This window comes from Astyanax mexicanus, chromosome 9 (genome assembly GCF_023375975.1).
Source record: "Astyanax mexicanus isolate ESR-SI-001 chromosome 9, AstMex3_surface, whole genome shotgun sequence".
Classification (NCBI taxonomy): Eukaryota; Metazoa; Chordata; class Actinopteri; order Characiformes; family Acestrorhamphidae; genus Astyanax; species Astyanax mexicanus.
In genome coordinates, this window is record NC_064416.1 from 25,308,223 (window position 1) to 25,322,622 (window position 14,400).

The following is a 14,400-nucleotide window of genomic DNA, read 5'->3' on the forward strand; positions in this document are numbered from 1 at the left end:
CTTCCGCTAAAATCTACTTTTTCTTGTCCTTTGTGAAATACTATAGGTCTCTCTGAGTTGTATATGCATGCTGCACATGAAACATTTCCTCAGTCTCCTTCATTCGCAGTAACTATTAAAAGAAAATGTTCAGAAAAACGAGTCAATCGGGAAAAGCTCCCCTGTCTACGTCAACCTGTGAATTAGTATTCATGACCTCGCCACCTTGGCTCATAGCTCACCGCCCACAGGCAGTGCTAAAGCCACACAGCGGCGCCATCTATTATAGACGCCATCTAAATAAGACATCAGTGTTAAATGGTTAGAATGGTTTGTTTATGGAACGCTACCAGCAAAGTACAATTGAGCTAGGTAGATGTGTATTTTTTTAACGGTTCTGTTTACACTAGTTAAAAGTAAAAATCCACCCCGGGGTGAATTTTTACTTTCTGGACTACCCACCTCTGTGTGTAGGTATAGGTTTACATAGGATCTCCGGAGGATTTCCCATTTTACAGAGACTCTAAGACTAGACCAATGGCTGAACTATACTTAGCAGTGCATTACCCATGTTGTAAAGTAACAACTTTGCCATTGCAAAGACTGTTATTAATGTAAAAATGTCTTTATTTTAAAATGTTGCTAGCTGTTGTCCGTCTCACTGCCTCACAGTGCTGCTAGCCAATCAGAGGCTGTATTTTTGCATGTATGAATATTCATGAGCAAAAACCAATCAAGAAAGACTGCAGATTTTTTTATTTGCATTTTCCATACCCAATTATTTATTACTTGAAAGAGAAAAGGTGCTATTTGTTGTCATTGGCATGTTTAGATGTGCACTTATATTGTATGTATTTGTAATATATCTGTTGTAATTATCAAGTCTTTTACACGTTTTTGAAATGTGCAATTAATGTGTGTGTGTGTGTGCTGCAGGTAACTTTCTGCTCAAACACAGTTCAGGAGTACAGCATGTCTCTAGTGGTGGATGTTGAAGGTGTGGGTGAGGAAGTCTTGGCTCTCCCCATTAAGGCCAGGTAAGGCATTTACAAACCAAAGCATGTTTGTAGCGTCCACAAATTCATGGTGGTTACATCTTGGTTGCTGTCTCTGTAGATGTCTTGTTCCTGAAGTCCACCTAGAGCGGCGTTTGCTCGAGTTCCAGAACTGCTTCATGAATTACCCCTATCAGAAGTCTGTGACCCTGATCAATGTCTCAGATCTCCCTGCATGCTATGGCCTTCTGGAGCAGGTAAATTGATAGGAACCCAATATGAGCAGATAAGAGAATTTGTAATTCAATTCCTGTAAATGTTAAGAGGTTAAGAGGTTAGTTAAGAGAAATCAAAGAAGGACCTGACCTTACCCTTCCAATACTGTGCAGACAAATTGTGAACAATTCGTTTTGTGGCAAGATTGGTAGCAGACAGTGGTTCATTTAGTGTTTAGTTTAAACCTTACCACTAGGTTTCAGTGTTGTACTCTGCCAGTAGATCTCACTGTTAAAATATATATTTTCTTACTCAGATTTTATCAATATAACTCAGTGTTTTATACTATTGACAGTTTTCCTAAAAAATGATTTAAACAATATTTTTTTGCAATATATTGCGATCCATTTAATTATAACCCCTGTGTTCGGATATGTATGGTATCATCAAGTACCAATACACAGCCCTATTGTCTTCTTGTAAGTAAGATCATGTGTGTCTGTGTGTGCAGGAGTATGAGGAGAACCCATCTCTGCTGTTCTCCAGTCCTCAACCACGAGGGGTCATTGAACCATGCAGTAGAGTGGAGATTCCTCTGGTTCTTCAGGCCAAGGCACTAGGTCAACTGCACCACACAGCTTTCTTTGCACTGCTAGGCCAACAGGGTCCTCCACTGGTAAGCATATGTGTATGTATGTGTGTGTATTTGTGTGTGTACAACATAAAAGAGAAGTGTTATATTGATAATAGCAAGTATAAAGCAATTACTTTTTAAAATACTTTAATTAAATGTCTTTAGGCTTTTTTACATTTCTGCACAGTTCTAGAACCAAATAGTTTCACCTTAAATATATATATATATATATCTCAAAACATCTATATTAAGTTAAAATATAACATTTTGATTTACAGCCTCAATTCAGAAAATTTAGGACAGTATTGAAGGCACAAATAAAACTAAATACTGTGTTTTTCAGATTTCTAATTTGTGACAGATGTGTGAGAAAGTTATCAATCCTCAAAAAATGATTTGAATTTGCATATTTCATTGACTTCTGGGCTTGGAAGCATTTTGAAATGACAATCACACGGTGAACAAGTGCACGGCGGTCAGATAAATTAGTATTTCAGATCTTTTTTGGTGGAAATTGATGCAGACCAAAGATGAAAAGAACCATCCAGACTGTTATCAGCAACAAGTCTAAAATCCAGGGTCTGTCATTTGGGATTGTGTCAGTTCACCATTGTGATGCAACATTAATGTAAAAAAAATGTACACTGAGATCTTAGAGCAACATATGCTGCCTTGAGGACCATATCTGTTACAGAGACATGCATGCAGTTTTCAACAAGACAATGCAAAACCACATGCTAAACACATTACAAAGGCATGGCTGTGGAAACGAGGGTAAGAGTAGTAAACCGTCCTGCCTGCAGTCCTGACCTGTCTGCGTTAGAGAATGTGGGGAGACTTTTACATAGGTTTAAAGATATTTAAAAGAAGAAATGGATAAAATAACACATAAAACACCTCATTGCTTGATATCCTTGGTGCCAAAACGTCCTTGTAATTCTGTGAAGAGGATTGACAACAGTACAAAAGGTGCAAAATGCTGTAATGTCCCAACCTTTTGCAGACATGCAGTGCAGATATGGATATATATTAACAAATGAAACAAAGTTGACCAGACATGAAAAACATGAAATATCTTGGGTTCATCTGCCTTCTTACCCATAGAATTTTTTTTTTAACAAAATTTAGTCTTTACGCTTGACCATGTCTGACCTATCCACTTACAAATTGCAACCAGCACATCCGCTATAACAAATAACTGTTGTTATGTTTTATTTAACATTTATTTAACTGCATTATTTCATAATGTTCATAATGGTCATAATGTTTTATTCTATCAGGGTCTATTTAAATCTGTGCTCCTGATTTCATGTGAGACTCATTCACTCTGTCAGTAAATGTTAACACTGAGTAAGAGCATTTAGAGGAGTGATCTGATTCCATCTGTGACCTTTTGCTCCTCCAGTTCCTCTGTGTCTCCCACAGGAACTACTCCTGTCCTGCATCGGTCAGGGCCCTGCCATCTCCCTCTCTGCTACCAAGCTGCATTTTGGCAACATCCCAGTGCTTACTGACGTCCCAAGGTCGCTGCGGCTGTCCAACCATTCTCCAGTCCCAGCCTGTTTCCATGCACAAATGGTAGGTCCCGTCCCGTGTGGTTAGGGGTCAGGATGAAGCGTCGTAGGATCGCTGTAGCTTCTTTTTCTTCTAGACTTAAGTTCTGTGCACTTTCCACAACCTGCTTGCTCGCTGATACTGCACCTGATTTCCCAAAGCTTGTTATACTGTGTGCTTAATTAATTCCCAGCCTAATTGAGTGTATAATGAATGAGCTGATTGGCTGAATGGTTTGTTGGCTTTGTAGTTAATTGGCTGCCAATGTGATTCTATTACCAGGAGCTGCATACTGAGCTTCATTGTTTGCCCTGTCATGTCTGTCATATTGCTCCATGTTGGAATTATCAGACCAGAGTATCTTAATGGTCTTCTTTATCCTTTGCTTTATTGTCTATTAATTTGCATTAAAAAGTGGTGTAATTTGATCTCATTGTGGTGGTGGGGTGGGTGTGTTTGGGTGGGTGTAGAGGGGTAGGGGAGTTAGTCCAATCTCTCAGTCTGCTCCCCACGGCTGCTTGGTGTTTGCTTAAAGATAAAAGTCAGCTTAATTCCCATAGTCACATATCTTATTTAACTGGCCTAATTTCCCCCTCATCTCCATTTTCCCTTTCACTGCTGTTTCATTATTAGAGGGGCTTTCTTTGTTAACAGGAGCCAGATAATTGTAGCAGCCGGCTTTGCAGAATTTGTCCCAGAAAGGATTTCCAACTCACACGAGCGTACATGTGTGTTCACACACACGCTCACCCGACCATTCAAGGTGTCCTCAATCACGGACTGCCGCTTATCCTTATAATGCAGCACTGAAGAAACGCTCTGACCCTGTCTTCTCCTCTGAGACTCTGGATGGTGTGTTGATGGCGCAAGAGGTTTTACAAAGCATTTTTCAGCTCTGATCGATTGCGAGTTTTCGTGAATTATATTACAGTCACTCGATAGCATGGGCTTCCAGCCAGGAGGAACCGGTGTGGGGTGCCAGACGAATGTAAACTTTTATAAAAGCAGATTAATTTGCCCTTTATCTATATGTGTCCATCTGTTATAGATGCTTCATACAGTAGCAGCGTATGAGGTGTTTGGAAAGAAGGGAGATCTTTACTCCAGAGACAGGCACGTTCCACTTTGGTTCCACTTTAAACGTCTCTACCGTGATTAAGTTTGAAGCAATCAATGGTGTTAAACCTCGCTAATGCAAGCGTGATCTGATTATTGAAACTTCAGCTGGTTTGTTCTTCACTCGGATTCTCCTCTCAAGGGGAAGCCGTCCCATTCCCGGTCCAGGCCCCTATCGACCATTTCTTTCTTTTCTTTCCTTCCCTCTCTCTCTTTTTCTCCCTCACTCTCTCGCACTGTCTCGCACTCATTTTCAGATGAAGGCTGAGAGAGAGTGAGATCTATGAGTCCCCGGTGACTCCTCTAGAGTCTCACATGGCTAAAATGATAGCCCTCTCCCTTCTGTCTCCTTCCCCAAGTGCCATCTTTACTGCAGAGAATAGCATGCTTGCAGTTTTCGCCTGTGCTCCAAGGGCAATCTGTGCTGCTGTTTGTGCAGCAGCTGATTGCACTGTAGTACAGGCTCCCTTTGCTTCTCTTGCTCCAGGTCTAATGAGCTGACAACAGACTTTAGACTGTAAATGAAAACTAAATCAAGTGACTTTCTGCAAGAACATTCATTACTGTCACTGGAGTTTCGGACATCGGTTTCCACTGTGGCCCACGGCGCAGACTCTGTTTTGGTATGTGGATGCCCTCCATTCGCCCTGCGCATTGGCAGAGCTGCCTGCTCATGTAATCGTGGAGAGTGAACGCACTGTGAGTGAGTGGGTGCTTTAAAGGCAGCTTGTGGGATTCTGGCTTAGGTACAGCTACCTTAAAAAAGTTCATTCATTTTGGGAATTGATTTGCTAGTCAAATATTGCTCTGTAAGCACTTTGGCAGACTGACCTTAGTAATGTTCTTTATTGGAAAAAAGTAATGTACGAGATCCATTTGCACACAAACACAAAAGTAAGTAAACTGAAAGCTGAAATGATTATGATTATTCATTTGTTTTATTTTTTTTATTAAAAATTATGTAAATATACTTATCATAAAAAAATGAAATAGCTGCACTCAGAAGGAAGTGTCATATCGCAATGATATTTGGAAGAAGGTTACCAGGAATATAATTAATAAATAATTAAAAATTAAGACTTATATGTACAATATTTATTGAGCTACTCAAACAGAGTGTGTGTAAAGCATGTGTATCTCAACATGCCAGATGGAGTAAAGGGGAGGTTCCTAATGATGTCCCATGCAACTTGAGTATATCTTTGATATACTTAGATTTGAGGTAGAGGTGGGGTGCTGACAGCGTGTCCAATAGCATGCCACACATTTTTAAACATATGGTTCGCCATGGCATATAGCACCTGTATCTTTTTAAAGACGTGAATAAGCATTGTCCAAACCGGCGTGTGCTTTCCAGAAATGGTAGGGCACTGGTTGCAGGACATTATTAAATGGAACGTTGGACTATCAAGTGCAAGTAAAGACCAAAGTGATCTGGCATCATTTGAAATTTAACTTCTGAATATGTGAGGCGTGAGACAACAAACTGCTTATGTTAGCATTGACCGCATTGCCTCCACAAACTGACTGATTTCTACTCCAAGAAAAAATCTGGACTCGCCACTAAGGATGACCTGCTGCCGTTCTGTATTTATTCTGTTACTGTAAAAGATTGCTGTCCAATAAAAAAATGTCTTTATTTGTGTTCATTTTCAGTTAACAACATAATTTGGACACACAGACTTTCCCTTAAATTATCAATCAAAAGTTCTTGATGAATGGATCAGTCTCCAAAATGACCTGAAGGAAACTCTTTTTACATTGACTTTCTTTAAAAATTAACAATTTTTTTTCTCAGGTAAAGATTTTGGAGATACCTTTTTATTGGACAGCAAATGAAGTAGGATCATTTTGAACAGATAGAAACCATGGGCTCCTCTAAGCAGCTGCCTAGCACTCAAGCACATTAAAACAATTAATGCCTGCATAGCAGGAGAAGGCTGTTATAAGATTGAAAACCATTTTCAGGTCATTGTTTCTAAGTTCTTTATTTAATTAAGAAAGGAGTTCAAACTGGGAAAAACAAAATTTTTGCAGCATAGAAAGACAAATCAGAAACCCTTTCTAACTGCACAGGACCAGTCAAAGTAACCACAATAGTTGATATAGTATTTTATCTCCTATGAAATTACTGTATGTACCACTGAATATGCTTGGATATTTCTTGAAAAAAATAAGGATTTTTTTATCTTTTTATTTTTTACCCAGAGTTTGGGTAAATGCAGGCAGTGAGATAGCGAGACTTATTTGCGTGAATATGAAAGTATTTTTTCATAATTTGGTTTCCCCAGAGTTTGGCTAAGCAGCAGGAAGAGTGGCAGTGAGATAGCGAGAGTGAGCGAGCTGAATCGGTCGTCTGTAATCATCTCTGTGTGCTTCTACACGACTGCAGTAGGGATTAGGCTTCAGTCACTTGCCGCCTCTGTGGCTCGGTGGCGTTCCCTCTGCCACACATGTATACATACAGCCCACCACGTGCGCTGTCATAATGCCACACAAACACTCAATATCACTTTGGAGGAGTTAGTAATGAAAAACGTTTCTTCTTCTGTATTTCGGTCACGTCTGAGGTTTACTCAGCATATCGCGCACTCCAGATGAAAAGCAGCCTAGCTCCTTTCTTTTTGGCCTGTAGTTGGACAGAGCAAGCGACGAGACAGATGCAGGTAGAAGATGATGAATGCAATGCACTGTGCCCAAATAGCAGGACGAGCCCCACTGAAGAAGATAAATAATACACCATTAATCAGAATAGCCCACTCACATCCCACTACCATTCTCTTTGCTCACGCTGAAAAATCCCAATTACAACATTATGCAGGAGACATCAATCAGCACAGCGCATTAAATTGATTTTAATCTGCCTTTCAGCTAATAGTTGAGACTGCCTGAGAGCGGAGATGGAGAAGATAAAGAGGAGGAGGGAGGGTGCCGTGTGCAAATGCCTAGAAAGAAAGCGATAAGCGAAGGCTGCAGGGATTTCCTCATTTAGTGCGTTTCTCTTCACAAAAGGTGCAATAGTGGGAGGAAAGAAGGGTTATTGTGCTATCTATAAGGTGTTTGGGAACATGGAGGATCTGGCTCATAAGTTATCTTTGTTATTATTATCTTTGTGCTAGCCCAGAGTCCTGGCTTCCACAGCTGATAACTTCAATTAGCCTCTATGTACTCTTCCTTGGCTTAAAAATGAGTACAAATTTCTAGAGCTTCACAGAAACTGAACACAGCGGCCGTTAAAAGATGTTGTAAAGGTTAAAGTCTATAGTAAAGTCTGCAATCAGACGTATTTTGGCTTTTCGTCATTCACTTTCCTTTATAATGGTATGCTATTGTTGTGTGCTGTGCTGATGTGATGTTGTGGGCTGTAGCTCTTGCATTCTTTTGGATTTGCCAAACTAGTACACAGGCACCCAGGTTAGGAAACAGGAGCTGGTTAATCTGGTCTCATTAAAATTGCATGCATAAGAAGAGTTCAAAGGAGTAAAAACGTATCTATAATTATAATTATAATATCTGTAATATCTAAGCAGTGTTAAGAGACTACAGGCAGCAATCGCATTTAAGCATGTTAAAGTTAGAATGACTGTGTTGATCATTGCTGTTAACAGATGATAATGAATCCAAAAGCAGGGTCTATGATGCCCTCGCTTAGTTTGTCTTGGGGTGTTATCTCATAATTTTGTTTCAGTTTCTCCAGTTGTATTGCTTTAAATGTTTCAAATATACAGCTCTGGAAAAAATAAGAGACCACATCAGTTTCTGAATTAGTTTCTCAGATTTTGCTATTTATAGGTATATGTTTGAATAAAATGAACATTGTTTTTTATTCTATAAACTACGAACAACATTTCTCTCAAATTCCAAATAAAAATATTGTCATTTAGAGCATTTATTTGCAGAAAATACAAGAACATTTTTGAACTTTGAGCTTTGAGACCTCAAAATATTAAAAAGCTTTTTAATCACTATTTTTTATACATTTTGGCATTTTGTTCTCCACTGGTCTTTCACACTGCTTTATAACTTAATGCCACTCTTGGTGCAAAAATTTAAGCAGTTCAGTTTGGTTTGACGGCTTGTGATCATCCATCTTCCTCTTAATTATATTCCAGAGGTTTTCAATTTGGTGCTGTAGTAGCAGTACTTTGGTGATATTATGGATAGTAATCACTAAAGGATGACCATTAATATTACCAGATACCAAATACTGAATTCTGAACGTGTTTATTTGCAGGTTTTTATTCATTTTGCCACCTTTGTTTTATGATAGAATAAACTGAATAGCAAAACTACTGTTTAAGAACATTAACTAAACACTTATCCTTTTTATTATCCCAGGAGACAAAACGCAATACATTTACATCAGTAGCGTGGTGTGTGGGTCTTCTGCTGCCGCTTAAAAAATCCTCTGTTCCTCTGTTATAGGAAACATTGAATTAGTACTTAAAATGAATGAGTCATTGTTTGGTATAAATTATTCAGTCTTTTCACTAATTTGGCTGAAAAGAGAGAGTTTTTTTTGCCATATTTTTAATTATTTTGGCTGCCAGATTTTCAGTGCATCCCTACACATTCCCAGTCTTTCTCTCCCACTCTAACTTCATCCTCTTCCTCTCCTTGCTGTCATCTTTGTGAGCATTTGTTGTTGATAAAGGGAATGCTGCTGGAAGGAGAGCAGAAACACACACACACACACAAACACACACACACATAAATATCTCTCTATGGCTGCTCATTAAAAAAGCGCCCCTCATTAAACTACAAGGGCGAGATAAGATTTGGCTTAGCAGAGGCGTGTAAGTGGCAGCTCACTGAGAATTATTTTGAAGGATATTTTTGTTGACTGATTTCAGATACCCCTATGAGAAGGACATATTAATACAAAATATTGTGGTCACAAAAAGGCCATATCATTTCTTTCTTAACTTTACAGAGATCTTTAGTGCAGTGAATCAAGGTGTATGTTTTGGTGATATTGTACTTTTTATGAACTTCTATATAGTTTCTATCACACAAAAACTTTCGTTAATTTCTTTTCCCTTTTTGCTGTTTTTCATTTTTTGTCATAATTTGAATCTTGCATTTGTTCTTTCTATTGTATCAGTGTACATGTGATAAAACAACCAATAGAAATGCTTAATTTTTTCACTTATAAAGACATTTTGAAGATGTAAGTGAATAGAGAACAGAGAATATGAACAGACTGCTGTATATTTGCAGGCTGGCAGCAGGTCTCAGTGGCGTGTGGAACCAGCAGAAGGAAAGGTTGCCCCGGATGGACATGTGGAGCTAAGGCTGGTGGCCCACCTGGACGACACACTGCCCTTCCAGGACACACTGCAGCTGGTCATCCAGGACAGCCAAACCCAAACAGTTGATGTGTCAGCCACGGGCACAGGCACCACCATCATCACTGACCGGCCCTTTGCCCCCAGTCTGGATCTTGGAGGCCACTTCAGGTACACTGCACAGTAAAGGATGTACACGCAGGATCTAGACATTACATATTAACACAAAAGAGGTTAAGCAGTTTGGGTCCAGTAACATTCAGATTGTGGCCGATGCTACTGCTTTTAATTATGCTTTTAATTATTATAATCATATTTTCTACACATATTTCTATTTCTATAAATATAAAATCCTGCTTTTTTATTATTCTATAGATTATTTAAATATTGATGACATTAAAACATAAAAAGGAACACATATGGAATTCTGTAGTAAACAAAATTGTAAAAAGTACAAAAGTGTAAAACCATAATGTGAAGTCTTTACTTTACTGTTTTTCAACAGACTTGCAGGAGTTCTTAGAAGTGCAGAGAACCTGCTTTTCTTTCTCTCTGCAGTCAATCTCACCCAAAACCAGCTTAATTGAGTTTAGGTCAGGTGATTGTAGAGGCCAAACACTAGGTGTACCTATGTACCTATGTAGGTACACTTTTTTGTTTGTAAGTGTACCTACATAGATTTGGTCTTTTTTTTATTAATCTACAATGTAGAAAACATTGAAAAACACAATAAATAATAATTATCCATGTGCAAAGGTGTAATCAAAGCAAAAAAGGCTTATTTGGCTTAAAAGGTTTGTTTGGTTTGTTTAACACATTTTTGTTTACTACTTAATTTAATATATGTTGCTTCATAGTTTTGAAATCTTTAATATTATTTAACAAAGTATGCGCCTTCACATTTTTGACTGGTATTGTAGTACGTGCTTCACAATCATGAATATTGTGGCAATTGTAAGCATTCAGAGATTTCTCTTTTACTTGTTCTTAGATGGATAGTAAAAAAATGGCACAATTTTCAAAACTACTGGAGGTTCCAAGCTCATATGTTCATATGATCATTCGTAAATTAATTGGAAGATATTGCCCCTTGCTAAATTGCATCTGGTCAAGCTTTAACTAACTAACATTTGGTACATACCTACATTTGGTACCTACATTGTACCAAATAGTAGGTATGTATAATTTTGTTATATGTGGTTATACCTAACAAAAAGTCATTTTTAAAATAGTTTAGTAATGAGGAAACTTTGTCCAAAACACATACAATTATTATCAGAGAAACTGAAATGATGCTAGTTTTTATTTTGTTCCAAACCTCTGTATACCACATTTGAAGTGCTGAGACTGGAGATATGAATTGAAGCTCATCTCGATTGGTTCTGGGCCAGTCAGTGCTTCATAAGCTTAGGTAATATAAGCCCTAGACTTGAAAGAACAGATTTCCTCTGTTTGTTTTGCAGCTCCCGTCCATGCCAGTACCACTTCAGAGTGACCAACAGGGGCCGCCGATTGCACCAGCTCTTCTGGTCCACAGAGGGTTTTCCTCAGTTCCACCGCAAAAGCCTCCCACTCAAGAACACATCCAGGAATGGGAAAGCCAAAAGCCCATTAGTGACTCCACTTCTTGATGCCCCTGTTTTTACGCTGACACCCATTTGGTTGAAGCTTGACCCGGGCGAATCGGCTGACATGCTGCTGGAGGGCTTCGCTGACACACCCAAAGTAGAGCAAAGGCTTTTTTTTCTGAAAATATATCATTTTGTTGTGTAAACTAAACTGTTTTAAAGTCACAATTAGTACTCACTGCAGCTGACAATACTGTTTAGTACTGCTCTACCACATGCTTTTGGTAGAGCAAAGCAAATTTGTGGAGTTAGAGAAACGTGTGTACATATGAGAACTGCAGAAAAAGTAGCTCTGACTGAATACCCAAGGTAAGGTAGCTTTAGTCGACTACACACTGATGGCAAGGTAGGTGTGGAGAGACACATCCATTATGCAAATAAATGATGCTGGAAACCAATAGGAAAGATGACCTTGCGATGTAATGTACTATGGAATGTTGGGTAAACTTTAGCTTTACTCCTAAACAAAGATTTAAACTAAAAGATTAACTCTCAGGAAAGTAATTTGATAGTTGCACATATACACTCAAAGTGAGTTGATTAAACTAGCAGAAAGTTTCTTTCAAAAGGAAGACTTAGCTGTAAATGAGTGCTTTTTCAGATTTATATTTTTGTACTCTGATTTACCAAATTTACCTACTGTTAATTAGAATTAGATTTGCAGCATTGTGAAATAATCATTACCTGTCTGGATATGTTTAACAGTCTACCCCAAAGTGATTGCCACATTTCTTCCTCAGTGTTACACATACCAACGCAGCCTGTTAAAGGTTGAATAGCACAGAGATAAAGGCTTTCAAAACCACCCTTAATCTTCTCTTAATGGAGCCGTGCCAGGCAGCGTATTGACTTCCTCTCTGGGGCATTGCTGCCCTGAGCCCCTATTGATTGAATGGGGAGCAGGAGAGAAGGGAAGGTGAGGAGTGGAGATAAGGCCAGGCCTCTGCGGCCAACGCCAGTACTCCGCAGCTATGCTTGGCCCTGGCCGGGGTGTATTTCAGTGTGCTGGAGCTCAGGGCTGACAGAGCACAGCTGTATTTCAGAGCAGTACTGTCAAGACTGCCTAAAGATCGTTTTAAGTTAAGAGATGAGACTATGAAAAAGGTGCATATCAAGCATAGGGCCTGGAATATGAAAGATTTAAAGCAAGGATCCACTGATATGGAAGTTCTGAGCCTTGGGAAATTCTCAGCTGCCTAAAAAAAGTGAGGCGACACACATAAAGAATGTCCTAGTTATTTTGTTTAAATTACAAATAAAATATTTTAGTCTGAATTTCAACAATACAGCAAATTTGTCAGTGTTAACTCAACACCTGTTAGTGTTAAATGAACACTGGGAGTGTTAAAATATATAATAGTTATTAATATAGCACTAATGGGGCTTATTAACTCTGACAAAGTTGCTGTGTAGTGGCACTGTATGCTATTGGCTCTCAAAATTCATGTTTATTAGCATGAAAATGAAAAAATGAAAAAAAAAAAATGCTCCCTGTACCATTATGGAAGGACTTATAGCATATTAGTAAAGTTACTTTTTTCTTTAGTAACAGTTTGTAGGGGTGATTCCTGCAGACCATATTCTTGATCTTTGAGTTATGGACTTTGCCCATTGAATGATTTAATTTTTTGCTGTTTTGTTGTCCTGTTTAATAGCTTTGCTTGCAGTATTTCCATGTAGTTTGGGCTATTCATCTTCCATAATAATAATCCATGCAGTATAATAGTTTGTGATGAAATGAGCTGGATTAGATTTGTGCCACTCTGTGTATTTTGGGCAAAAAAGCTTTGTTTTTCTGATATATGACCAAATAACTAAAAATGATTTATTTTATCTGGGACGTTTTAATGAACTAATTAACTTTTTTTTAGTAATGCATTATTTTAAGTCACCCTCCCAGACCAGTACTATGCAGAAATCTTACTATCTTTGACTGGTGCATCTTGACTCTAGTCTCTGCAACTGAAACATCTGTTTTAAAAAGATAAATATATTATACAAGTTAATTTGATCTGATTTGCTCTGTATCTGCTGATAGCAATACAGATGACAATACTTACATACAAAACAAACAAACATTTAGAAATTGGGACTGCCTGGACTGTAGTATTCTGACTTAAGTATGTAGCGTTTTTTTGGCTGGGTTGAATATTACATGCAATGCAGATGTTTTGGTGCAGTAGACCAGCAACACCTAAATGTTCTGCTTGTCTGAAGAAACCAGAAATAATAAATTCACCAATCAAACATCTGCCTGATGTTGACATATTTTTTAAAGGTTGTGGATGTAGGCAGAGCAGTATTCAGTTTTCAGTGGAAGTCAGTGGATGTCTTCAGTAATACAAATGTGTGTATGTGTGTGTTCATGTGTGTGTGTGCATGTGTATGTGTGTGTTCAGGTTGTGAGAGAAAGGCTGGTATGCCTTGCTAACGTGGAGCACGAGACTGCAAAGAAACGCATCATGACTGTGGACATCACATGCCAATTCATTGCCCCAGTTCTAGACATTTCTTCTCAGCAACTCAGCTTCTATGTGGAAAAGGTGTGTATATGGGTGTGACTATTTATGTGCATATGTGTTTGGATTTGTGTTTTTTTTTTCTTTTTATTGGTATAACCCCAAAACAGTGCAATAAGCTGCACCGTTGGCCAAACAGCAGAACTATCACTCCTCTAAATGGTCTAGGATCAAACGAAGCACATTACTAAAATCACTGATTCATGCTTTAAATGATGGTGCAGCTTCTGATTTCCACTACAGTACTGTCCATCTATTTGCCAAAAAACACCAAGAGAAATCGCTTATTCTATTATTTCCAATATTGGAACACAGATTCTATCAAATACTGCAAAAAGTGATAATTCAATGTTTCTTCTCCAGTTTCACATTTGCTTAACATCAGATAGATCTCAGGAAAAAATCTTGTGTGTTTGTGTTTCTGATTGCATCTTGTTTCTCTTGAATTCCATTGAAATTGTTTCCCTCCAG

General features: G+C 38.4%; 1 protein-coding gene across 5 annotated transcripts in view; it reads left to right on the plus strand.

Annotated features, from left to right (window-relative positions):
- Positions 1 to 14,400, plus strand: part of hydin (HYDIN axonemal central pair apparatus protein) — a 114,817-nt gene that overhangs the window by 33,947 nt on the left and 66,470 nt on the right. For all 5 annotated transcript variants that reach the window (XM_049483464.1, XM_049483465.1, XM_049483467.1 and 2 more), the window contains exons 15-21: positions 916 to 1,016; positions 1,096 to 1,231; positions 1,702 to 1,866; positions 3,250 to 3,402; positions 9,715 to 9,953; positions 11,246 to 11,507; positions 13,810 to 13,953. In XM_049483464.1, coding sequence (XP_049339421.1) covers positions 916 to 1,016; positions 1,096 to 1,231; positions 1,702 to 1,866; positions 3,250 to 3,402; positions 9,715 to 9,953; positions 11,246 to 11,507; positions 13,810 to 13,953 — 1,200 coding nt within the window. The remainder of the gene's footprint in view (positions 1 to 915; positions 1,017 to 1,095; positions 1,232 to 1,701; positions 1,867 to 3,249; positions 3,403 to 9,714; positions 9,954 to 11,245; positions 11,508 to 13,809; positions 13,954 to 14,400) is intronic.